The sequence below is a fragment of the Podarcis vaucheri genome (assembly GCF_965113315.1).
Source record: "Podarcis vaucheri genome assembly, chromosome: 17".
Lineage (NCBI taxonomy): Eukaryota > Metazoa > Chordata > Lepidosauria > Squamata > Lacertidae > Podarcis > Podarcis vaucheri.
Window position 1 is genome coordinate 12,399,537 of NC_138755.1, and position 19,162 is coordinate 12,418,698.

General features: G+C 42.3%; 3 protein-coding genes and 1 long non-coding RNA gene across 9 annotated transcripts in view; 3 read left to right on the forward strand and 1 right to left on the reverse strand.

Annotated features, from left to right (window-relative positions):
- Positions 1 to 19,162, reverse strand: part of LOC309522149 — a 68,814-nt gene that overhangs the window by 32,072 nt on the left and 17,580 nt on the right. For 4 of the 6 annotated variants that reach the window (XR_014214912.1, XR_014214913.1, XR_014214914.1 and 1 more), the window contains exon 3: positions 12,155 to 12,535. The exons of the other annotated variants lie outside the window; for them this stretch is intronic. This is a non-coding gene — a long non-coding RNA (uncharacterized lncRNA). Of the gene's footprint in view, positions 1 to 12,154; positions 12,536 to 19,162 lie in introns of those variants that run through there. 6 annotated transcript variants of the gene reach the window in all.
- Positions 1,706 to 3,834, forward strand: LOC309522372 (olfactory receptor 10T2-like). The gene has a single exon (XM_082205604.1). It carries the CDS (start codon positions 2,250 to 2,252, stop codon positions 3,192 to 3,194), a length of 945 nt encoding a protein of 314 aa, XP_082061730.1. The 5' UTR covers positions 1,706 to 2,249; the 3' UTR covers positions 3,195 to 3,834.
- On the forward strand, positions 9,120 to 12,012 carry LOC309521723 (olfactory receptor 10T2-like). The gene has a single exon (XM_082204452.1). It carries the CDS (start codon positions 10,454 to 10,456, stop codon positions 11,396 to 11,398), a length of 945 nt encoding a protein of 314 aa, XP_082060578.1. The 5' UTR covers positions 9,120 to 10,453; the 3' UTR covers positions 11,399 to 12,012.
- Positions 16,224 to 18,545, forward strand: LOC309521973 (olfactory receptor 10T2-like). The gene has a single exon (XM_082205149.1). The coding sequence runs from the start codon at positions 16,551 to 16,553 to the stop codon at positions 17,493 to 17,495; it is 945 nt and encodes a 314-aa protein (XP_082061275.1). The 5' UTR covers positions 16,224 to 16,550; the 3' UTR covers positions 17,496 to 18,545.

Here is a 19,162-nt window from a genome sequence, read left to right on the forward strand (position 1 = left end):
GGGCTATGGGACGGTTGATGCTTGTTAGGCTCAGCATTGCCAAAAGATGGAAAGACCTACCAAATGGAATAGAAACACTGTTTTTGTCTCCCTGCCGCTAAGCCCTCTCTGGCATGTTAGATGTTCAGAGAGCGCAGTTTCCCATAACCTCCCTTAACCAACAATCTTGGGATGGGGATCTGGATTTCCAGTGTGACTAGCAATGGAGATTTTAGCTGCTGCTTAGAACATAAATACAGTGGTACCTCAGGTTAATCATGCGCCGCCGGAGCACAATTTCTGTTCTCATCCTGAAGCAAAGTTCTTAACCTGATACACTATTCCTGGGTTAGCGGACTCTGTAACCTGAAGCTTATGTAACCTGAGGTACCACTGTACAAGAGGATAGTAGTCAATGCTTGGGTTGTATTACTTTCAAGAGAAAGTAATGCCAAATCTGGATCCATTGCTGAGGTTTGACGCACGATAATAGAAATTAGATTGAACACCTGGGTCCAGAAGTCGTTTAGAATGCAGATACTGCCATGAAATCATTTAGTATCCTCTGCAAAGGAAAAGGGATTGGATTATGGAGCATCAGTAGAATATAATCTGTGAAAATATTCAGTTTATGTTCATCTCCTTGAACCCTGATGTCTTCAGTGCCTTGTGAGATGTTAGGTGTTGTGCTAGCATTGTACTTGTAGATGGAACTTTCCCTGCCTATATGACGATGGGTGTGGCTTACCCCAGAGCCATTTGTCCTGTATGCTATTTTTATTTATTAAACAATATTCACACACCACTTAATCATAAAGATCTAACTGCGCTTTACACAGAAACAATCTGTAATATTCATCATGAAAAAATGAAAAATGGAAAACAAGTAGATGTAACAAAATATATCGATATAGAGATGAAGTCAACAGCTTTAGAAAAAAAATACACCCAATAAAATTATATGTATTGTTAATTATTACTTGTAGATTCTAACAACTCCCATTGATAATAAGAAGGATGATTTATTTTACGTTTTGAAACACCGTAGAGATAATATCTGGTGGGATTCATAAACTTGTTTACATCATTCCATGCTCAATAAAAACATCATAAAAAGGATATTGTGGCAAATTGGTGTCATTTGGAAGAGCTCAACATCCATAGTGCTTCCTTGTAAGTCTATTGTGGTTTGAGGTTCTGCAGCTTTGATTTGAATTCATTCATTCAGCCCTTCTGATGCTCTTGTCTTTGCCACTTTGAAGGGAAATAAGAACAATTTCAAAGCACCTGGCTCTTTTTTATCTTGGCCACAAGATTCATACTCAATGGCAGAGTTACTGTTTTCCATACAGAAGGCTCCAGATCCAATATTTTTCCAAAAGGGTATGAGGTAGCAGGATTTAGCAGGACTAGTGAATACTGCAACCTGAGACACTGGAGAGGTGCTACAATTAGGAACAGACACTGACTGCATGACTCTATAAAGGGCAGCTTAAGATAGGCATGCTCCTCAGTTTTCTAGTGGTGTTCAGAGTTATGCCTTGTGATGCTGTTAATTTTTCAATTGACAGGAATATTGTGAAGCCTCAAACTCTTCAGCTCAGTTGCCTCTGTGCTCCTTCCTCAGTTTGTGGGCTGTAGCCACACATCCATTCACAGTGGAATTCCATTAATTAAAAGAAGAATTTTAATCTATGGTGATGAACTATGCCAAGATGTTGTCTGATTGCTAAAATTTTAGTTCTATGGAAAATTCAGTTTTGTAAACTGGCTCTTACGCCTCACTAAGTTGGGAGCAGACATTCCCAGGATTCCTCGAAAGGGAGATATCAGACATTCAGCTCTGCAGTGTAGACTTATTGGTCAAGTGAATGTAATAATTGGTCTAACGGGTGACACAATTAGGTTGCTGGTTGCTCAACTGTTGTGCTAGGCTCTGTCTACTGAGGCCGGCTCTACCATTGGGCAAATGGAGGCAGCCTTTTCTCAGGCAGCTGTATGGAGTGATGTTTAAGGCACATCAAATGGCTTGTTCTTTAATTTGTTATTATTGCATTTTTACGATCACGTTATGCATTTTCTGTTTTTATGTTGTAAACTGGCCTATGATAGTCAGCTGAAGGGCAGTACATAAATTTAATAAAGAAGAAAAAACAAAAAAATCATTTTGTGAGCAAGCATCTCCCCCAGTATTTTTGTATTAAACATCAGCTGACGAGCACTGTTGCAATCTGTAACATCTTTAAAGTTCATTTTCAGATTCTACATCAATGGGAAGAGAAAATCATACAATAGTGACAGAATTTATCCTTGTTGGGTTTTCCAATTTCCCAGACCTGCAGGTTATGTTGTTTCTGGTGTTCTCTCTTATGTTCCTGGTTACTTTGATGGGAAATATAATCATCATCACTACGATACGGCTTAACCGCAGCCTCCACATCCCCATGTACTTCTTCCTCTCCATCCTCTCATTCTCAGAAATCTGCTACTCACTGGTCATTATCCCCAATATGCTTGCAAATTTTCTAAGAGAGAAGACGACCATTTCCTTCATTGGCTGTGTTACTCAGATGTTCCTTTTCCTGGGCTTTGCATGCACAAATTGTATGCTTCTAGCAGTGATGGGGTATGACCGATATGTCTCCATATGCAAACCGTTACGTTATCAGATTCTGATGAATCAAAGACTCTGCACCAAGCTGGTGGCTTGTTCAGCAACAACTGGATTTCTTTTTTCCACCTCAGAGACTATAATCATATTTACCTTGCCTTTCTGTGGACCAAATAAACTTAAGCACTTCTTTTGTGATTTATCACCTTTGCTTGAATTAGCCTGTGGCCGAAACTACATCGGGGAGATTGTCATTACCCTTATTTGTGTTTTGGTTGTAATTTGTTCATTCTTGTTCATCCTTCTCTCCTACATTTTAATTGCAAACACTGTCTTGAAAATCCCCACAACGGCTGGGAAGCGAAAAGCCTTTTCCACTTGTGCCTCCCATCTTATCGTGGTCGTAGTGCACTTTGGGTGTGCTTCCATTATCTACTTAAGGCCCAAATCCAGTTACACGCCAGAACAGATTATTTTTATTTCTGTCTCTTACACAATGGTGACTCCCTTGTTGAACCCCTTGGTGTACAGCCTGAGAAACAAAGATGTCCAAATAGCACTTAAGAAATCGCTTGGCAAAAGCTCCTGCACCCAAAGAATATGAAAATTAAGCGCTATCCACTTTGAAGAGGAATTATGAAACCCAACAAATATGCGTAGTTTGATGGACAAAGAATGCCTCAAATAGTATTATAGCTTTTTCTCATCTTTTTAAAAATTCATTTGTATATGGAATATTCACTTGGAAAAATGTGGCCTTGCTTTAGCAGTTACAAACAACTTTGATTTTCTCTTTAGTACATCACTGGAAAATAAATTGGGTTGTGGGAATTTTCTCATAAATGAACCTGTAATCATTCAGCCCTGCAACAAAGGAAATTTTTCTAAAGATTACTGTTGTTTTCTCCCAAATCCTAGCCCACATTTTCTCTACCAATCATTCATGCAGAACTATTTCAAGCTCATTTAGTGCTGAGACTGAAGTGTCAAAATTGTTCTTGTTGAATAGCTGCCACCCGTATATTTTGGTTGGGTTCAGTTTGGGGTACATTTCTGTTTATCTTTGTGGAGGTAGCTTTTTCTGCCCCTCCTTGTCCCGAGTATTAGCTATTTTTAAGGAGGGAATCTTTTTTCAAAGTTGGAATTCTTGTAACCAAACACACTTGATTTCTGCTCTTTTGCTTTCATGTAGTATGTTCTGACATTTGCTTTCTATAAAGTGTTGGCAAGAATGTAATAATATATTGTACACAAAATGGAGTATTGCTATTTTTCAATATGCGTTTATTTTAGCATTCATATATATATATATATATATATATTTGCTTTCGTAGATTTTAATTACTTTCAAAGCCATGCCCAAAGAAAGGCTATATCATATTATATTCCCATTACATAATCAGATATGCAATTGGATCATTAATTTGCAGTGCTAGCATGTCTGAGTGGACCCCTCACCCCCCGATTTTCCTACATTGGACCACATAATGTTTTTGTCCTTCAGTTGGCATTCTAGAATAATGTAGCTGCCAGGCTGATTTTCCTTCTACCATAAAACACACAATATATCAAGAAAGGTCCAGCGTAATTCAGTAGTGTGGAAGGGGTTGGGTGCAATTCTACTGTATGGTGTGGTTGGGAGGGAATGGTCTGAATGGTGTCCGTTCTTCAGCACCTTTTCCACACAGAGTCTCAGCAGAGCAAGCAAGCTGTTACCTGGGGAGAATGGGAATGGCAGGCAGTATTGAAAGAAGTTACTGAATTAGCTATAGCAGTGTTTCCCAACCACTGTTCCGCGGCACACTAGTGTGCCGCGAGATGTTGCCTGGTGTGCCACGGGAAAAATTAAAAAAATTGAAAGATATTTTTTTTAAAGTCAAATTTTCGATTGGGGCGCCGTCACTAGATGACCCCTGGGGTTCCCTCCCTCCCTCCCGCTCTGCGCCTCCCTCCTCCTCCTCCTCCGGGGAGGCCCTTCCTGGCTCTCGGCCAAGGCTTGGCAGCTGCCACTCACTCACTCGCTCACCCACCCGTCCCTCCATCCCTGCACCCGGCCTCTCCCCCTCCGTCCCCGGCGCGGGGGCTGCTGGGATCCGTAGTCCCCTCGCCCTTGGGCTCCGCGCCCGCGCGGGGTGCGCAAACTACGTTTCCCAGCGTGGCCTGGCGGGCCGGGCGTTTTGTTTGAAGCGCTCTTCTCCCGGCCATGGAATGAGCGCGGGGGTGGCCAGGCGGGAAGGGGCTCTTCCGCGCAGACCCCGCGCAGCCTGCCTGCGCCCCCGTGGAGATCGGGCGGCAGGATGGAGCCCGGGGATCCCCGCGGAGGCGGAGCGGCGGAGGCGGAGGCTGCCCCCCAGGTACGGCTGCGTCGGGGGGGGTTATTTTTGCAATGCTGCATCCGCGATAGAGGGGACGCATCGGACCGCGGGGAGACCCCTTGGCGGGCGTGCAAGGCAATGCATGCGTGCAGGCGTTGCATGGAGTGCAGTGCAATGCAATGGCAACGCGGCGCCCTGCATGCATGCATGCAACTTCCACCGGCGCTCCGGACTTGGCAGGTGAGGGGGGTCCCCAGTGGGCGGCAGAGAGAGCCCGGAGGGCGAAGGGGAGCTGGGGGGAGCAGCAGTGCTCCCCGAGCCGAGCCCGGGGGGAAACTTCAGCGTCGTTGCGCCGGGTGTTGGAAGCGGAGGCTGGCGGATGCCCCTCACCTGCAAAACCTGGTCGCCTCTCATATATTTCGTGCATTGCATTCATCGCCCGCTTTCTCCTCCAAGGAGCTCCCGGGGGCGCTCGTGGTTCTCCCCGTGTTATCCTCGCAACAACAGCCCTGCGAGGTGGGTCAGGCGAGTGGCCCAAGGGAGCACCCACGGATTGTCCTGGCCAGGTGGGGTGATTTGAACCCTGCTCTCTGCCCGGTCTTCGTCCTCATTTAGCCCCCACATGTGCATGACTGTGCATGACTGAGGTTTTCCCCCCTCGTCTTGGCTATGGTGTGAGTCTGTGCTGTTAATTAATGGGGTTCTGCCTTCGGAGAAGATGAGCCAGCCCTCAAGGAGGTGATTATGTAATTTGCTAGCAATTCATGTCCCTCCCGGCGTGACGCTGCGCGCTGACGTCACGGGGCTGTAATGGTGGTGTGCCTCGAGATTTTTTTCATGAAACAAGTGTGCCTTTGCCCAGAAAAGGTTGGGAAACACTGAGCTATAGTGCCTGTGTGTGTCTGTGTGTCAAGGAGGAATTCTCCCGTATGCGAAGACAGGCTCTGGTGGATTGAGCTGATGAGATCAATAGTGGGTTCAGCAGCCAAGAAGGCAGTTTCTGCCACAGGAGTCCCTTTATAGCTGGACGTGTGAGGGCCTGGTCCTTGCTCCCTAGGTCAGCTGGAAGGCCTTTAAGGGAGCAGGCCCTGCAGTCCTCACCACAGCTGATGGTGGCCCTTGGGTCCTGTCAGAAGTCCCAGTTTCCGACTTGATAACGCAGCCAGCGTGGTTAATTAAAAAGGAAGATTTATTGCAATAACAGTGTTCTCCAGGTGACTCTACAGTGCCGCCATTCTCCACTAATCATGATGATCCTTCTGACTCCTTCCTGTGATGACGGAAGATATTGAACTTACTAATCCTAATTCTCTTGTTTTTCTTCCTAACAACTGCCCCTCCACCTATTATCCACACTTATTGGCTTAGCTCAGTCTCTTCTTTTTCTGATGAACTACCCATGTTTCTGTTTGCTCCTGTTTGAAACTCCTGACAGCTTTGGCTAGGTTCCTGCTCGCGTGCAACATTATCAGTTGTCATTCCAACGGGCGGAGGAGTTGACCCTGGCCAAGGCTCCTCTTGTCTGCCATTTAACCCTCTCTCTCCATAACTGCTTCCTTCACTGGGAGCTGGCTCATTCATGACATGTCCCTTCCAACTCTAAGATTCTATGATTCCAACAACAACAATGGAAAAAAGAACCATTCATGCAATGCTGCTAAAAATGTAGATGCCCAAGCCAGGTGTTTACTATATAATATCAACTATATAATACCATATAATATCAACTAAACATACGGAGAACTTCTCCATAGGTTTATTTGGGCTATGGGACAGTTGGTGCTTGTTTGGCTCGGCATTGCCAAAGGATAGAAAGAGCTACCAAATGGAATAGAAACAGCCTGTTTTCGTCTCCCTGCCGCTAAGCCCTCTCTGGCATGTTTTTTTAAAAAAGTTTTTTTATCTATACAACAAGAAAAACACACACACACACAAAAATACCAAATTACAAAAATAACCATAGACACATAATTTTCTTAGCAAACAATAAAAGATCTATTGGTCTTAACACTAAAGACCCAACCTCCCGTCTATTCCATATTTCAAATTCATATTACCTTTTGCCAGTACACACTTTTATCATAATTAAACTTATTCTCAATAAATTTAATTTCTTATATCTACCTTGCAAGTATTACTGAAGTTCCTCGAATGCTGCAACAGAATTTATACTACTATATTTATTTTTCAGATAATCTTTGAAAACCTCCCATTTTGAAACAAATTCCTGTTTTGATTTATTCTTTATTTTTTCTGATAAACCATCTAATTCGGCATATTCTGTCAGCTTTTGGATCCAATCTTGTAGAGAGGGGATTTCATTACTCTTCCATTTTGCTGCGATCAAAACTCTTGCTGCCGCCATCGCATATAAAAAGATACCCTTCCTCTTTTGTGGAATATCCAAATCTGTTATTCCCAGGGGGTAGGCCTCTGGTTTTTTATTGTAAGAGATCTTTAGCATTTTTTGCAGTTCTACATGGACACTCTCCCAGAATACCTGTATTTTCCTACATATCCACCACATATGGTAGAATGTTCCTGATTCACCACATCTCCAACAATTACTTGACACATTTTTATACATTTTTGAAAGTTTCCATGGTGTTAAATACCATTGATGTTGCATTTTATTGAAAGTTCTCTCTAATCGGGTAACAATTTGTGAATTTCCAATTGTTCTTCCATAAATTTTCCCATTGGGCCATGGTTATTGAATGGCCAAAATCCTGGGACCACCTCACCATTGCCGCTGTTGCCTCCTCCTCCTTGACTGTCCAGTCAAGAAGGAGTCGATAAGTTTTGGAAAGAGTTTTTCTTTTAGAATTTACAAGATCAGATTCGAATCGGGAAATTTCTGTTGAGAACCCCTTTCGTTTGTCAGATTTAAATTTATCAAATAACTGATGGTATTGGAACCAGTCTGAGATGTGTTCTCTTATTTCCTCAAAGTTTTTTAATGCCCTCTCTGGCATATTAGATGTTTAGAGAGAGCAATGTCCCATAACCTTCCAAACCAACAATACAGAGATGGGGATCTGGATTTCCAGTGACTAGCAATGGGGATTTTAGCTGCTCCTTAGAACATAAATACAAGAGGATAGCGGTCAATGGTTGGGTTGTATTGCTTTCTAGAGAAAGTGATGCCAAATCTGGATCCATTGTCAAGGGTTGACCCACAATAATAGAAATTAGATTGAACACCTGGGTCCAGAAGTCATTTAGAATGCAGATACTGCCATGAAATTATTTAGTACCCTCTGCAAAGGAAAAGGGGCTTAGCTTGGATTGTGGAGCATCAGTAATATATAGTCTGTGAAAATAGTCAGTTTACACTCATCTCCTTGAACCCTGATGTCTTCAGTACCCTTGTGAGATGTTAGGTTTCATGAGATGGAACTTGCCCTGCCTTTTTGACAATTGGTGTGGCTTACCTCAAAGCCATTTGTCCTGTACGCTATTTTTATTTATTAAACAATATTCACACACCACTTACCGTATTTTTCTCCCCATAAGACGCACCTTTTTCCCCTCCAAAAATGAAGGGGAAATGTGCCTGCGTCTTATGGGGCGAATGCAGGCTTTCGCTGAAGCCTGGAGAGCGAGGGGGGTCGGTGCGCACCAACCCCTCTCGCTCTCCAGGCTTCAGGAAGCTCTGCGCAACCCTCGGGAGACCGGCTCCGAGGGTTGCGCAGAGCTGCCTGCAGTCCTGGGACCAGCGCAGCTCTGCCCGGCCACCGGGAGCCGGGGGCGAAGCTCCGCCCCGCTCCCGGTGGCCGCGCAGAGCTGACTGCGGTCCTGGGACCAGAGCAGCTCTGTGCTGCCATCCGGAGCGGGGCGCTAAGCTCCGCCCCGCTCCGGATGGCGGCGCAGAGCTGCCTGCCATCCCGAGATCAGCACAGCTCTGCCCATCGCCAGCCCCACAAGCTCGGGGGACAGCGGGGAGGCAGAGCGTGCCTTCCCACTGTTCCCCGACCTGGTTCTTGCAGCTCCGCACCTGGGTGGGGGGAAATAAATTTTTTTTCTTTATTTCCCCCCAAAAAACCTAGGTGCGTCCTATGGGCCGGAGCGTCTTATGGGGCGCAAAATACGGTAATCAGAAAGACCACACTGCACTTTACACAGAAACAATCTGTAATATTCATCATGATAAAATAAAAAAGTGGAAAACAAGTAGACATAATAAAATGTATCGATGTAGAGATGAAGTCCACAGTTTTAGGAAAAAATAACCCAATAAAATTATATGTATTGTTAATTATTACTTGTAGCTTTTAACAACTCCCTTTGATAATAAGATGGTTGATTTATTTTACGTTTTGAAGCACCGTGGAGATAATATCTGGTGGGATTTATAAACTGGTTTACATCATTCCATGCTCAATAAAAACATCATAAAAAGGATACTGTGGCAAACTGCTGTCATTTGGAAGAGCTCAACATCCATCGTGCTTCCTTGTAAGTCTATTGTGTTTTGAGGTTCTGCAGCTTTGGTTTGAATTCATTCATTCAGCCCTTCTGATGCTCTTGATTTGCCAATTTAAAGGGAAATAAGAACAATTTCAAAGCCCCCTGACTCCTTTTTGTCTTGGGAACAAGATTCATACTCAATGGCAGAGTTACTGTTTTCCAAACAGAAGGCTCCAGATCCAATATTTTTCCAAAAGGGTATGAGGTAGCTTAGCAGGACTAGTGAAGATATCTGAGACCCTGGAGAGGTGCTACAATTTGGAATAGACATGTATGAATCTTTAAAAGGCAGCTGAAGAAAAGCATGCTCCTCAATAAAATATTCTAGTGGTGTTCAGAGTTATGCCTTGTGATGCTGTTAATTTTGCAATTGACAGGAATATTGTGAAGCCTCAAACTCTTCAGCTCAGTTGCCTCTGTGCTCCTTCCTCAGTTTGTGGGCTGTAGCCAGACATGCATTCACAGTGGAATTCCATCTATTAAAAGAATACAGAATTTTAATCTATGGTGATGAACTATGCCAAAATGTTGTCTGATTGCTAAAATTTGAGTTCTATGGAAAATTCAGTTTTGTAAACTGGCTCTTACGCCTCACTAAGTTGGGGGCAGACATTCCCAGGATTCCTCGAAAGGGAGATATCAGACATTCAACTCTGCAGTGTAGACTTATTGGTCAAGTGAATGTAATAATTGGTCTAACGGGTGACACAATTAGGTTGCTGGTTCCTCAACCATTGTGCTAGCTCTGTCTACTGAGGCCGGCTCTACCATTGGGCAAATGGAGATGGCCTTTTCTCAGGCAGCTGTATAGAGTGATGTTTGAGGCACATCAAATGGCCTGTTCTTTAATTTGTTATTATTGCATTTTTACGGTCACGTTATGCATTTTGTGTTTTTATGTTGTAAAGTGGCCTGTGATAGTCAGCTGAAAGGCGGTACATAAATCTAATAAAGAACAAAAAATAAATAATCATTTTATGAACAAGCCTCTCCCCCAGTATTTTTGTATTAAGCATCAGCGGACGAGCACTGTTGAAATTGGTAACATCTTTAAAGTTTATTTTCAGATGCTGCATCAATGGGAAGAGAAAATCAAACAGCGGTGACAGAATTTATCTTCGCTGGATTTTCCAATTTCCCAGATCTGCAGGTTCCGTTGTTTCTTGTGTTCTCTCTAATCTACCTGGTAACTTTGATCGCAAATATAATCATCATCACTACGATACGGATTGATCGCAGCCTCCACAACCCCATGTACTTCTTCCTCTCCATCCTCTCCTTCTCAGAAATCTGCTATTCACTTGTCATTATTCCCAATATGCTTGCAAATTTTCTGAGAGAGAAGAAGACCATTTCCTTCATTGGCTGTGCCACTCAGATGTGCATTTTCCTGGGCTTTGCATGCACAAATTGTTTTCTTCTAGCAGTGATGGGGTATGACCGATATGTCTCCATATGCAAACCTTTACGTTATCAGATTTTGATGAATCAAAGTCTCTGCATCAAACTGGTGGCTTGTTCAGCAACAACTGGATTTCTTTTTTCCACCTCAGAGACTATAATCGTATTTACCTTGCCTTTCTGTGGGCCAAATGAACTTAAGCACTTTTTGTGTGATTTAGCACCTTTGCTTGAATTAGCCTGTGGCCGAAACTACATAGGAGAAATTGTCATTTTCATTATTTGTGTTTTGGTTGTAATTTGTGCATTCCTGTTCATCCTTCTCTCATACATTTTAATTGCAAACACTGTTTTGAAAATCCCCACAACGGCTGGGAAGCGTAAAGCCTTTTCCACTTGTGCCTCCCATCTTATCGTGGTCGTAGTGCACTTTGGGTGTGCTGGCATTATCTATTTAGGGCCCAAATCCAGTTACACACTAGATCAGACTACGTTTATTACTGTCTCTTACACAATGGTGACTCCCTTGTTGAACCCCTTGGTGTACAGCCTGAGAAACAAAGATGTCCAAATAGCGCTTAAGAAATCGCTTGGCAAAAGCTCCTGCACCCAAAGAATGTGAAAATTAAGCATAATCCAGTTTGAAGAGGAATTATGAAAGCCAACAAATACTGTATCTGTTGTTTAATGGACAAAGAATGCCTCAAATAGTATTGTAGCTTTTTCTCATCTTTTAAAAAATTCATTTGTATATGAAATATTCACTTGGAAAAATGTGGCCTTGCTTTAGCATTTACAGACAACTTTGATTTTCTCTTTAGTACATCACTGGAAAATAAATTGGGTTGTGGGAATTTTCTCATAAATGAACCTGTAATCATTAAGCCCTGCAACAAAGGAAACTTTTCTAAAGATTACTGTTGTTTTCTCCCAAATCCTAGCCCACATTTTCTCTACCAATCATTCACGCAGAACTATTTCAAGCTCATATAGTGCTGAGACTGAAGTGTCAAAATTGTTCTTGTTGAATAGCTGCCACCCGTATATTTTGGTTGGGTTCAGTTTGGGGTACATTTCTGTTTATCTTTGTGGAGGTAGCTTTTTCTGCCCCTACTTGTCCCCAGTAATGGCTATTTTTAAGGAGGGAATCTTTTTCAAAGTTGGAATTCTTGTAACCAAACACACTTAATTTATCCTCTTTTGCTTTCATGTAGTATGTTCTGACATTTGCTTTTTATAAAGTGTTGGCAAGAATGTAATAATATATTGTACACAAAATGGAGTATTGCTATTTTTCAATATGCATTTATTTTAGCGTTCATACACACACACACACACACACACACACACACACACACACACATATTTTAACCTGACACTTTAATTACTTTCAAAGCCATGCCCAAAGAAAGGCTATATCATATTATATTCCCATTACATAATCAGATATGCAATTGGATCATTAATTTGCAGTGCTATCATGTCTGAGTGGACCCCTCACCCCCCGATTTTCCTGCATTGGACCACATAATGTTTTTGTCCTTCAGTTGGCATTCTAGAATAATGTAGCTGCCAGGCTGATTTTCCTTCTACCATAAAACACACAATAGATCAAGAAAGGTCCAGCATAATTCAGTAGTGTGGAAGGGGTTGGGTGCAATTCTACTGTATGGTGTGGTTGGGATAGGATGGTCTGAATGGTGTCCATTCTTCAGCACCTTTTCCGCACAGAGTCTCAGCAGAGCAAGCAAGCTGTTACCTGGGAAGAATGGGAATGGCAGGCAGTATTGAAAGAAGTTACTGGATTAGCTATAGTGCCTGTGTGTGTCTGTGTGTCAAGGAGGAATTCTCCCGTATGCGAAGACAGGCTCTGGTGGATTGAGCTGATGAGACCAATAGTGGGTTCAGCAGCCAAGAAGGCAGTTTCTGCCACAGGAGTCCCTTTATAGCTGGAAGTGTGAGGGCCTGGTCCTTGCTCCCTAGGTCAGCTGGAAAGGCCTTTAAGGGAGCAGGCCCTGCAGTCCTCACCACAGCCGATGGTGGCCCTTGGGCCCTGTCAGTAGTCCCAGTTTCCGACTTGATAATGCAGCCAGCGTTGTTAATTAAAAAGGAAGATTTATTGCAAGAACAGTGTTCTCCAGATGACTCCACAGTACCGCCATTCTCCACTAATCATGATGACCCTTCTGACTCCTTTCTGTGATGACGGAAGATATTGACCTTACTAACGCAAATTCTCTTGTTTTTCTTCCTAACAACCTTCACCTATTATCCACACTTATTGGCCTTTTCTGATGAACAACCCATGTTTCTGTTCGCTCCTGTTTGAAACTCCTGACAGCTTTGGCTAGGTTCCTGCTCACGTGCAACATTATCAGTTGTCATTCCAACGGGCGGAGGAGTTGACCCTGGTCAAGGCTCCTCTTGTCTGCCATTCAACCCTCTCTCTTCGTAACTGCTTCCTTCACTGGGAGCTGGCTCATTCATGACATGTCCCTCCCAACTCTAAGATTCTATGATTCCAACAACAACAATGGAAAAAAGAACCATTCATGCAATGCTGCTAAAAACGTAGATGCCCAAGCCAGGTGTTTACTATATAATATCAACTATATAATACCATATAATATCAACTAAATATATGGAGAAGTGACATAAGTGATGTGTTCTCTTATTTCCTCAAAGTTTTTTAATGCCCTCTCTGGCATGTTAGATGTTTAGAGAGAGCAATGTCCCATAACCTTCCAAACCAACAATACCGGGATGGGTATCTGGATTTCCAGCGACTAGCAATGGAGATTTTAGCTGCTGCTTAGAACATAAATACAAGAGGATAGTGGTCAATGGTTGGGTTGTATTGCTTTCTAGAGAAAGTAATGCCAAATCTGGATCCATTGTCAAGGGTTGACCCACAATAATAGGAATTAGATTGAACACCTGGGTCCAGAAGTCACTGAGAATGCAGATACTGCCATGAAATTATTTAGTACCCTCTGCAAAGGAAAAGGGGCTTAGCTTGGATTGTGGAGCATCAGTAATATATAATCTGTGAAAATAGTCAGTTTATGCTCATCTCCTTGAACCCTGATGTCTTCAGTACCCTTGTGAGATGTTAGGTTTCATGAGATGGAACTTGCCCTGCCTTTTTGACAATTGGTGTGGCTTACCTCAGAGCCATTTGTCCTGTACGCTATTTTTATTTATTAAACAATATTCACAAACCACTTAATCAAAAAGACCGAAACAATCTGTAATATGCATCCTGATAAAAGAAAAAAATGGAAAACAAGTAGGCATAATAAAATGTATCGATATAGAGATGAAGTAAAGAGTTTTAGGAAAAAATGCACCCATTAAAATTACATGTATTGTTAATTATTTCTTGTAGATTTTAACAACTCCCATTGATAATAAAATGGTTGGTTTATTTTATGTTTTGAAATACCGTGGAGATAATATCTGGTGGGATTTATAATCATGTTTACATTGTTCCATGCTCAGTAGAAACATCATAAAAAGGATATTGTGGCAAATTGGTGTCATTTGGAAGAACTCAACATCCATCGTGCTTCCTTGTAAGTCTATTGTGGTTTGAGGTTCTGCAGCTTTGGTTTGAATTCATTCATTCAGCCCTTCTGATGCTCTTGATTTGCCAATTTAAAGGGAAATAAGAACAATTTCAAAGCCCCCTGAGTCCTTTTTGTCTTGGGAAGAAGATTCATACTCAATGGCAGAGTTACTGTTTTTCATACAGAAGGCTCCAGATCCAATATTTTTCCAAAAGGGTATGAGGTAGCTTAGCAGGACTGGTGAAGACATCAACCTGAGACCCTGGAGAGGTGCTACAATTTGGAATAGACATGTATGACTCTTTAAAAGGCAGCTGAAGAAAAGCATGCTCCTCAATAAAATATTCTAGTGGTGTTCAGAGTTATGCCTTGTGAAGCTGTTAATTTTTCAATTGACAGGAATATTGTGAAGCCTCAAACTCTTCAGCTCACTTGCCTCTGTGCTCCTTCATCAGTTTGTGGGCTGTAGCCAGACATTCATTCACAGTGGAATTCCATCAATTAAAAGAAAACAGAATTTTAATCTATGGTGATGAACTATGCCAAAATGTTGTCTGATTGCTAAAATTTTAGTTCGATGGAAAATGCAGGTTTGTAAACAGGCTCTAATGCCTCACTCACTTGAGAGCAGACATTCCCAGGATTCCTCGAAAGGGAGATATCAGACATTCAACTCTGCAGTGTAGACTTATTGGTCAAGTGAATGTAATAATACGTCTATAGGGTGGCACAATTATGTTCTTGGTTGCACAACTTAATTCTGCCTAGGGATTCATCCAGCCCAGCCTTTCACATGATGAATTCTGCATATAAGTTAAATAAGCAGGGAGACAATATGCAGCCTTGCCGTACTCCTTTCCCAATTTTGAACCAACCAGTTGTTCCATATCCAGTTCTAACTGTAGCTTCTTGTCCCACACAGAGATTTCTCAGGAGACAGATGAGGTGATCAGCCACTCCCATTTCTTAAAGAACTTGCCATAGTTTGCTGTGGTTGACACAGTCAAAGGCTTTTGCATAGTCAATGAAGCAGAAGTGGAACTCTCTAGCTTTCTCCATAATCCAGCGCATGTTTGCAATTTGGTCTCTGGTTCCTCTGCCTCTTCTAAATCCAGCTTGCACTTCTGGAAGTTCTCGGTCCACATACTGCTTGAGCCTTCCTTGTAGAATTTTAAGCATAACTTTGCTAGCGTGTGAAATGAGTGCAATTGTGCGGTAGTTGGAGCATTCTTTGGCACTGCCCTTCTTTGGGATTGGGATGTAGACTGATCTTCTCCAATCCTCTGGCCACTGCTGAGTTTTCCAAATTTGCTGGCATATTGAGTGGAGCACCTTAACAGTATCATCTTTTAAAATTTTAAATAGTTCAGCTGGAATACCATCACTTCCACTGGCCTTGTTATTTGCAGTGCTTTCTAAGGCCCATTTGACTTCACTCTCCAGGATGTCTGACTCAAGGTCAGCAACCACACTACCTGGGGTGTACGAGCCATCCATATCTTTCTGGCATAATTCCTCCGTGTATTCTTGCCGCCTCTTCTTGATGTCTTCTGCTTCTGTTAGGTCCTTACCACTTTTGTCCTTTATTATGGTAATCTTTGTACGAAATGTTCCTTTCATATCTCCAATTCTCTTGAACAGATCTCTGGTTCTTCCCATTCTGTTGTTTTCCTCTATTTCTTTGCATTGCTCGTTTAAGAAGGCCTTCTTGTCTCTCCTTGCTATTTTTTGGAAATCTGCATTCAATTTCCTGTATCTTTCACTGCCTCCCTCGCATTTTGCTTGCCTTCTCTCCCCCGCTCTTTGTAAGGCCTCGTTAGACAGCTTTGCTTTCTTGCATTACCTTTTCATTGGGATGGTTTTAGCTGCTGCCTCCTGTATAATGCTACGAGCCTCCATCCATAGTTCTTCAGGCACTCTGCCCACCAAATCTAAATCCTTAAACCTGTTTAAGTGATGTTTAAGGCACATCAAAGGGTTTTTATTGCTATTGCATTTTTACGGTCACATTATGCATTTTGTGTTTTTATGTTGTAAAGTGGCCTGTGATAGTCAGCTGAAGGGCGGTACATAAATTTAATAAAGAACAAAAAATAATTATTTTATGAACAAGCCTCTCCCCAAGTATTTTTGTATAAAACATCAGCTGATGAGCACTGTTGAAATCTGTAATACCTTTAAAGTTTATTTTCAGATGCAGCATCAATGGGAAGAGAAAATCAAACAGTGGTGACAGAATTTATCCTTGCTGGATTTTCTAATTTCCCAGACCTGAAGATTCTGTTGTTTCTGGTGTTCTCTCTAATCTACCTGGTTACTTTGATGGGAAATATAATCATCATCACTACGATACGGCTTAACCGCAGCCTCCACATCCCCATGTACTTCTTCCTCTCCATCCTCTCCTTTTCAGAAATCTGCTACTCACTTGTCATTATCCCCAATATGCTTGCAAATCTTCTAAGAGAAAAGAAGACCATTTCCTTCATTGGCTGTGCTACTCAGATGTTCCTTTTCCTGGGCTTGGCAGGCACAAATTGTATGCTTCTAGCAGTGATGGGGTATGACCGATATGTCTCCATATGCAAACCTTTACGTTATCAGATTTTGATGAATCAAAGACTCTGCACCAAGCTGGTAGCTTGTTCAATATCACTTGCATTTATTTTTTCTATATCAGAGACCATTATCATATTTACCTTGCCTTTCTGTGGACCAAATAAAGTTAAGCACTTCTTTTGCGATTTAGCACCTTTGCTTGAATTAGCCTGCGGCCGAAACTACATAGGTGAAATTGTTATTTTCATTATTTGTGTTTTGGTTGTGATTTCTTCATTCTTGTTCATCCTTCTCTCGTACATTTTAATTGCAAATACTGTCTTGAAAATCCCCACAACGGCTGGGAAACGTAAAGCCTTTTCCACTTGTGCCTCCCACCTTATTGTGGTCGTGGTGCACTTTGGGTGTGCTGGCATTATCTATTTAGGGCCCAAATCCAGTTACACACTAGATGAGACGACATTTATTTCTGTCTCTTACACAATGGTGACTCCGTTGTTGAACCCTTTAGTGTACAGCCTGAGAAACAAAGATGTCCAGATAGCACTTAAGAAATCGCTTGGCAAAAGCTCCTGCACCCAAAGAATGTGAAAATTAAGCGTTATCCACTTTGAAGAGGAATTATGAAAGCCAACAAATACTGTATCTGTTGTTTAATGTACAAAGAACGCCTCAAATAGTATTGTAGCTTTTTCTCATCTTTTTAAAAATTCATTTGTATGTGGAATATTCATTTGGAAAAATGTGGCTTTGCTTTAGCATTTACAAACAACTTTGATTTTCTCTTTAGTACATCACTGGAAAATAAATTGGGTTGTGGGAATTTTCTCATAAATGAACCTGTAATCATTCAGCCCTGCAACAAAGGAAACATTTCTAAAGATGACTGTTGTTTTCTCCCAAATCCTAGCCCACATTTTCTCTACCAATCTTTCACGCAGAACTATTTTAAGCTCATATAGTGCTGTGACTGAAGTGTCAAAATTGTTCTTGTTGAATGGCTGGCACCCGTATACAGTGGTACCTCGGGTTACATACGCTTCAGGTTACAGACGCTTCAGGTTACAGACTCCGCTGATCCAGAAATAGTACCCCGGGTTAAGAACTTTGCTTCAGGATCAGAACTGAATCGCGTGGCAGCGGCGCGGCAGCCCCACTTGCTAAAGTGGTCCTTCAGTTTCAGGTTAAGAACCTACCTTCGGAATGAATTAAGTACTGTATTTTTCGCTCTATAAGACACACCAGACCATAAGACGCACCTAGTTTTTGGAGGAGGAAAACAAGAAAAAAAATATTCTGAATCCCAGAAGCCAGGACAGCAAGAGGGATCACAGCTTGCTGTCCTGGCTTATGGGATAGCAGCACGCAGCTTCTCCTGGGCAGCGGCATGAATTCTCCCCCTGCCCAGGTCCCTGGCTGGTACCTGTATATTTCTTTTGGGGTCAGTTTGGGGTACGTATCTGTTTATCTTTGTGGATGTGGCTTTTTCTGCCCTTCCTTGTCCCCTGTGATGGTATTTTTTAAGGAGGGAATCTGCTTTTTCATCATCATGAAACCTTTTACTGGCATCACATACAAACATTCATAGCTAATCAATACAGAATTCTCGCCATCCCAGTGACACAAAACATTTGGAGTCTGCTTTTTCAATGTTGGAATTCTTGTAACCAAACACACTTAATTTCTGCTCTTTTGCTTTCATGTGATTTGTTCTCATTTGCTTTTCGTAGTGTTGGCAAGAATGTAATAATATATTGTACACAAAATGGAGTATTGCTATTTTTCAATATGCATTTATTTTAGCATTCATATATATATATATATATATATAATGGATAAGTAATTTGCAGTACTATCATGTCTGAGTAGTCCCCTCACCCCCTGATTTTCTTGCACTGGACCACATGAGGTTGTTGCGTGGCAAGTTGCCACCTCCCACCAGTAGGAATAACGACACGTGACACAAATATTTAGGCTAATGGGCTAAAATAGGCCACAACTTTATTGGTTACAGGTAAAGAGTGGTATTGGCTCAGGCATTGGTCCTATTCGACTATCCGGCTTCAGCCTGTTTGCTTGAAGACCGGGAAGGGTTAACACCAGCGGGGGTGGGGAGCCCTGCTGATGCACATCAACTAGGGACTCCCCTGGGGTCACCGCTCGGGGGCGTGCTTTAGGCCCTGACCTCCATAGGCTTTGGACGAGGCCACGCCCCCAGGAATCCTTTACCGGACAACCCTTCAATATTTGGGGGAAGT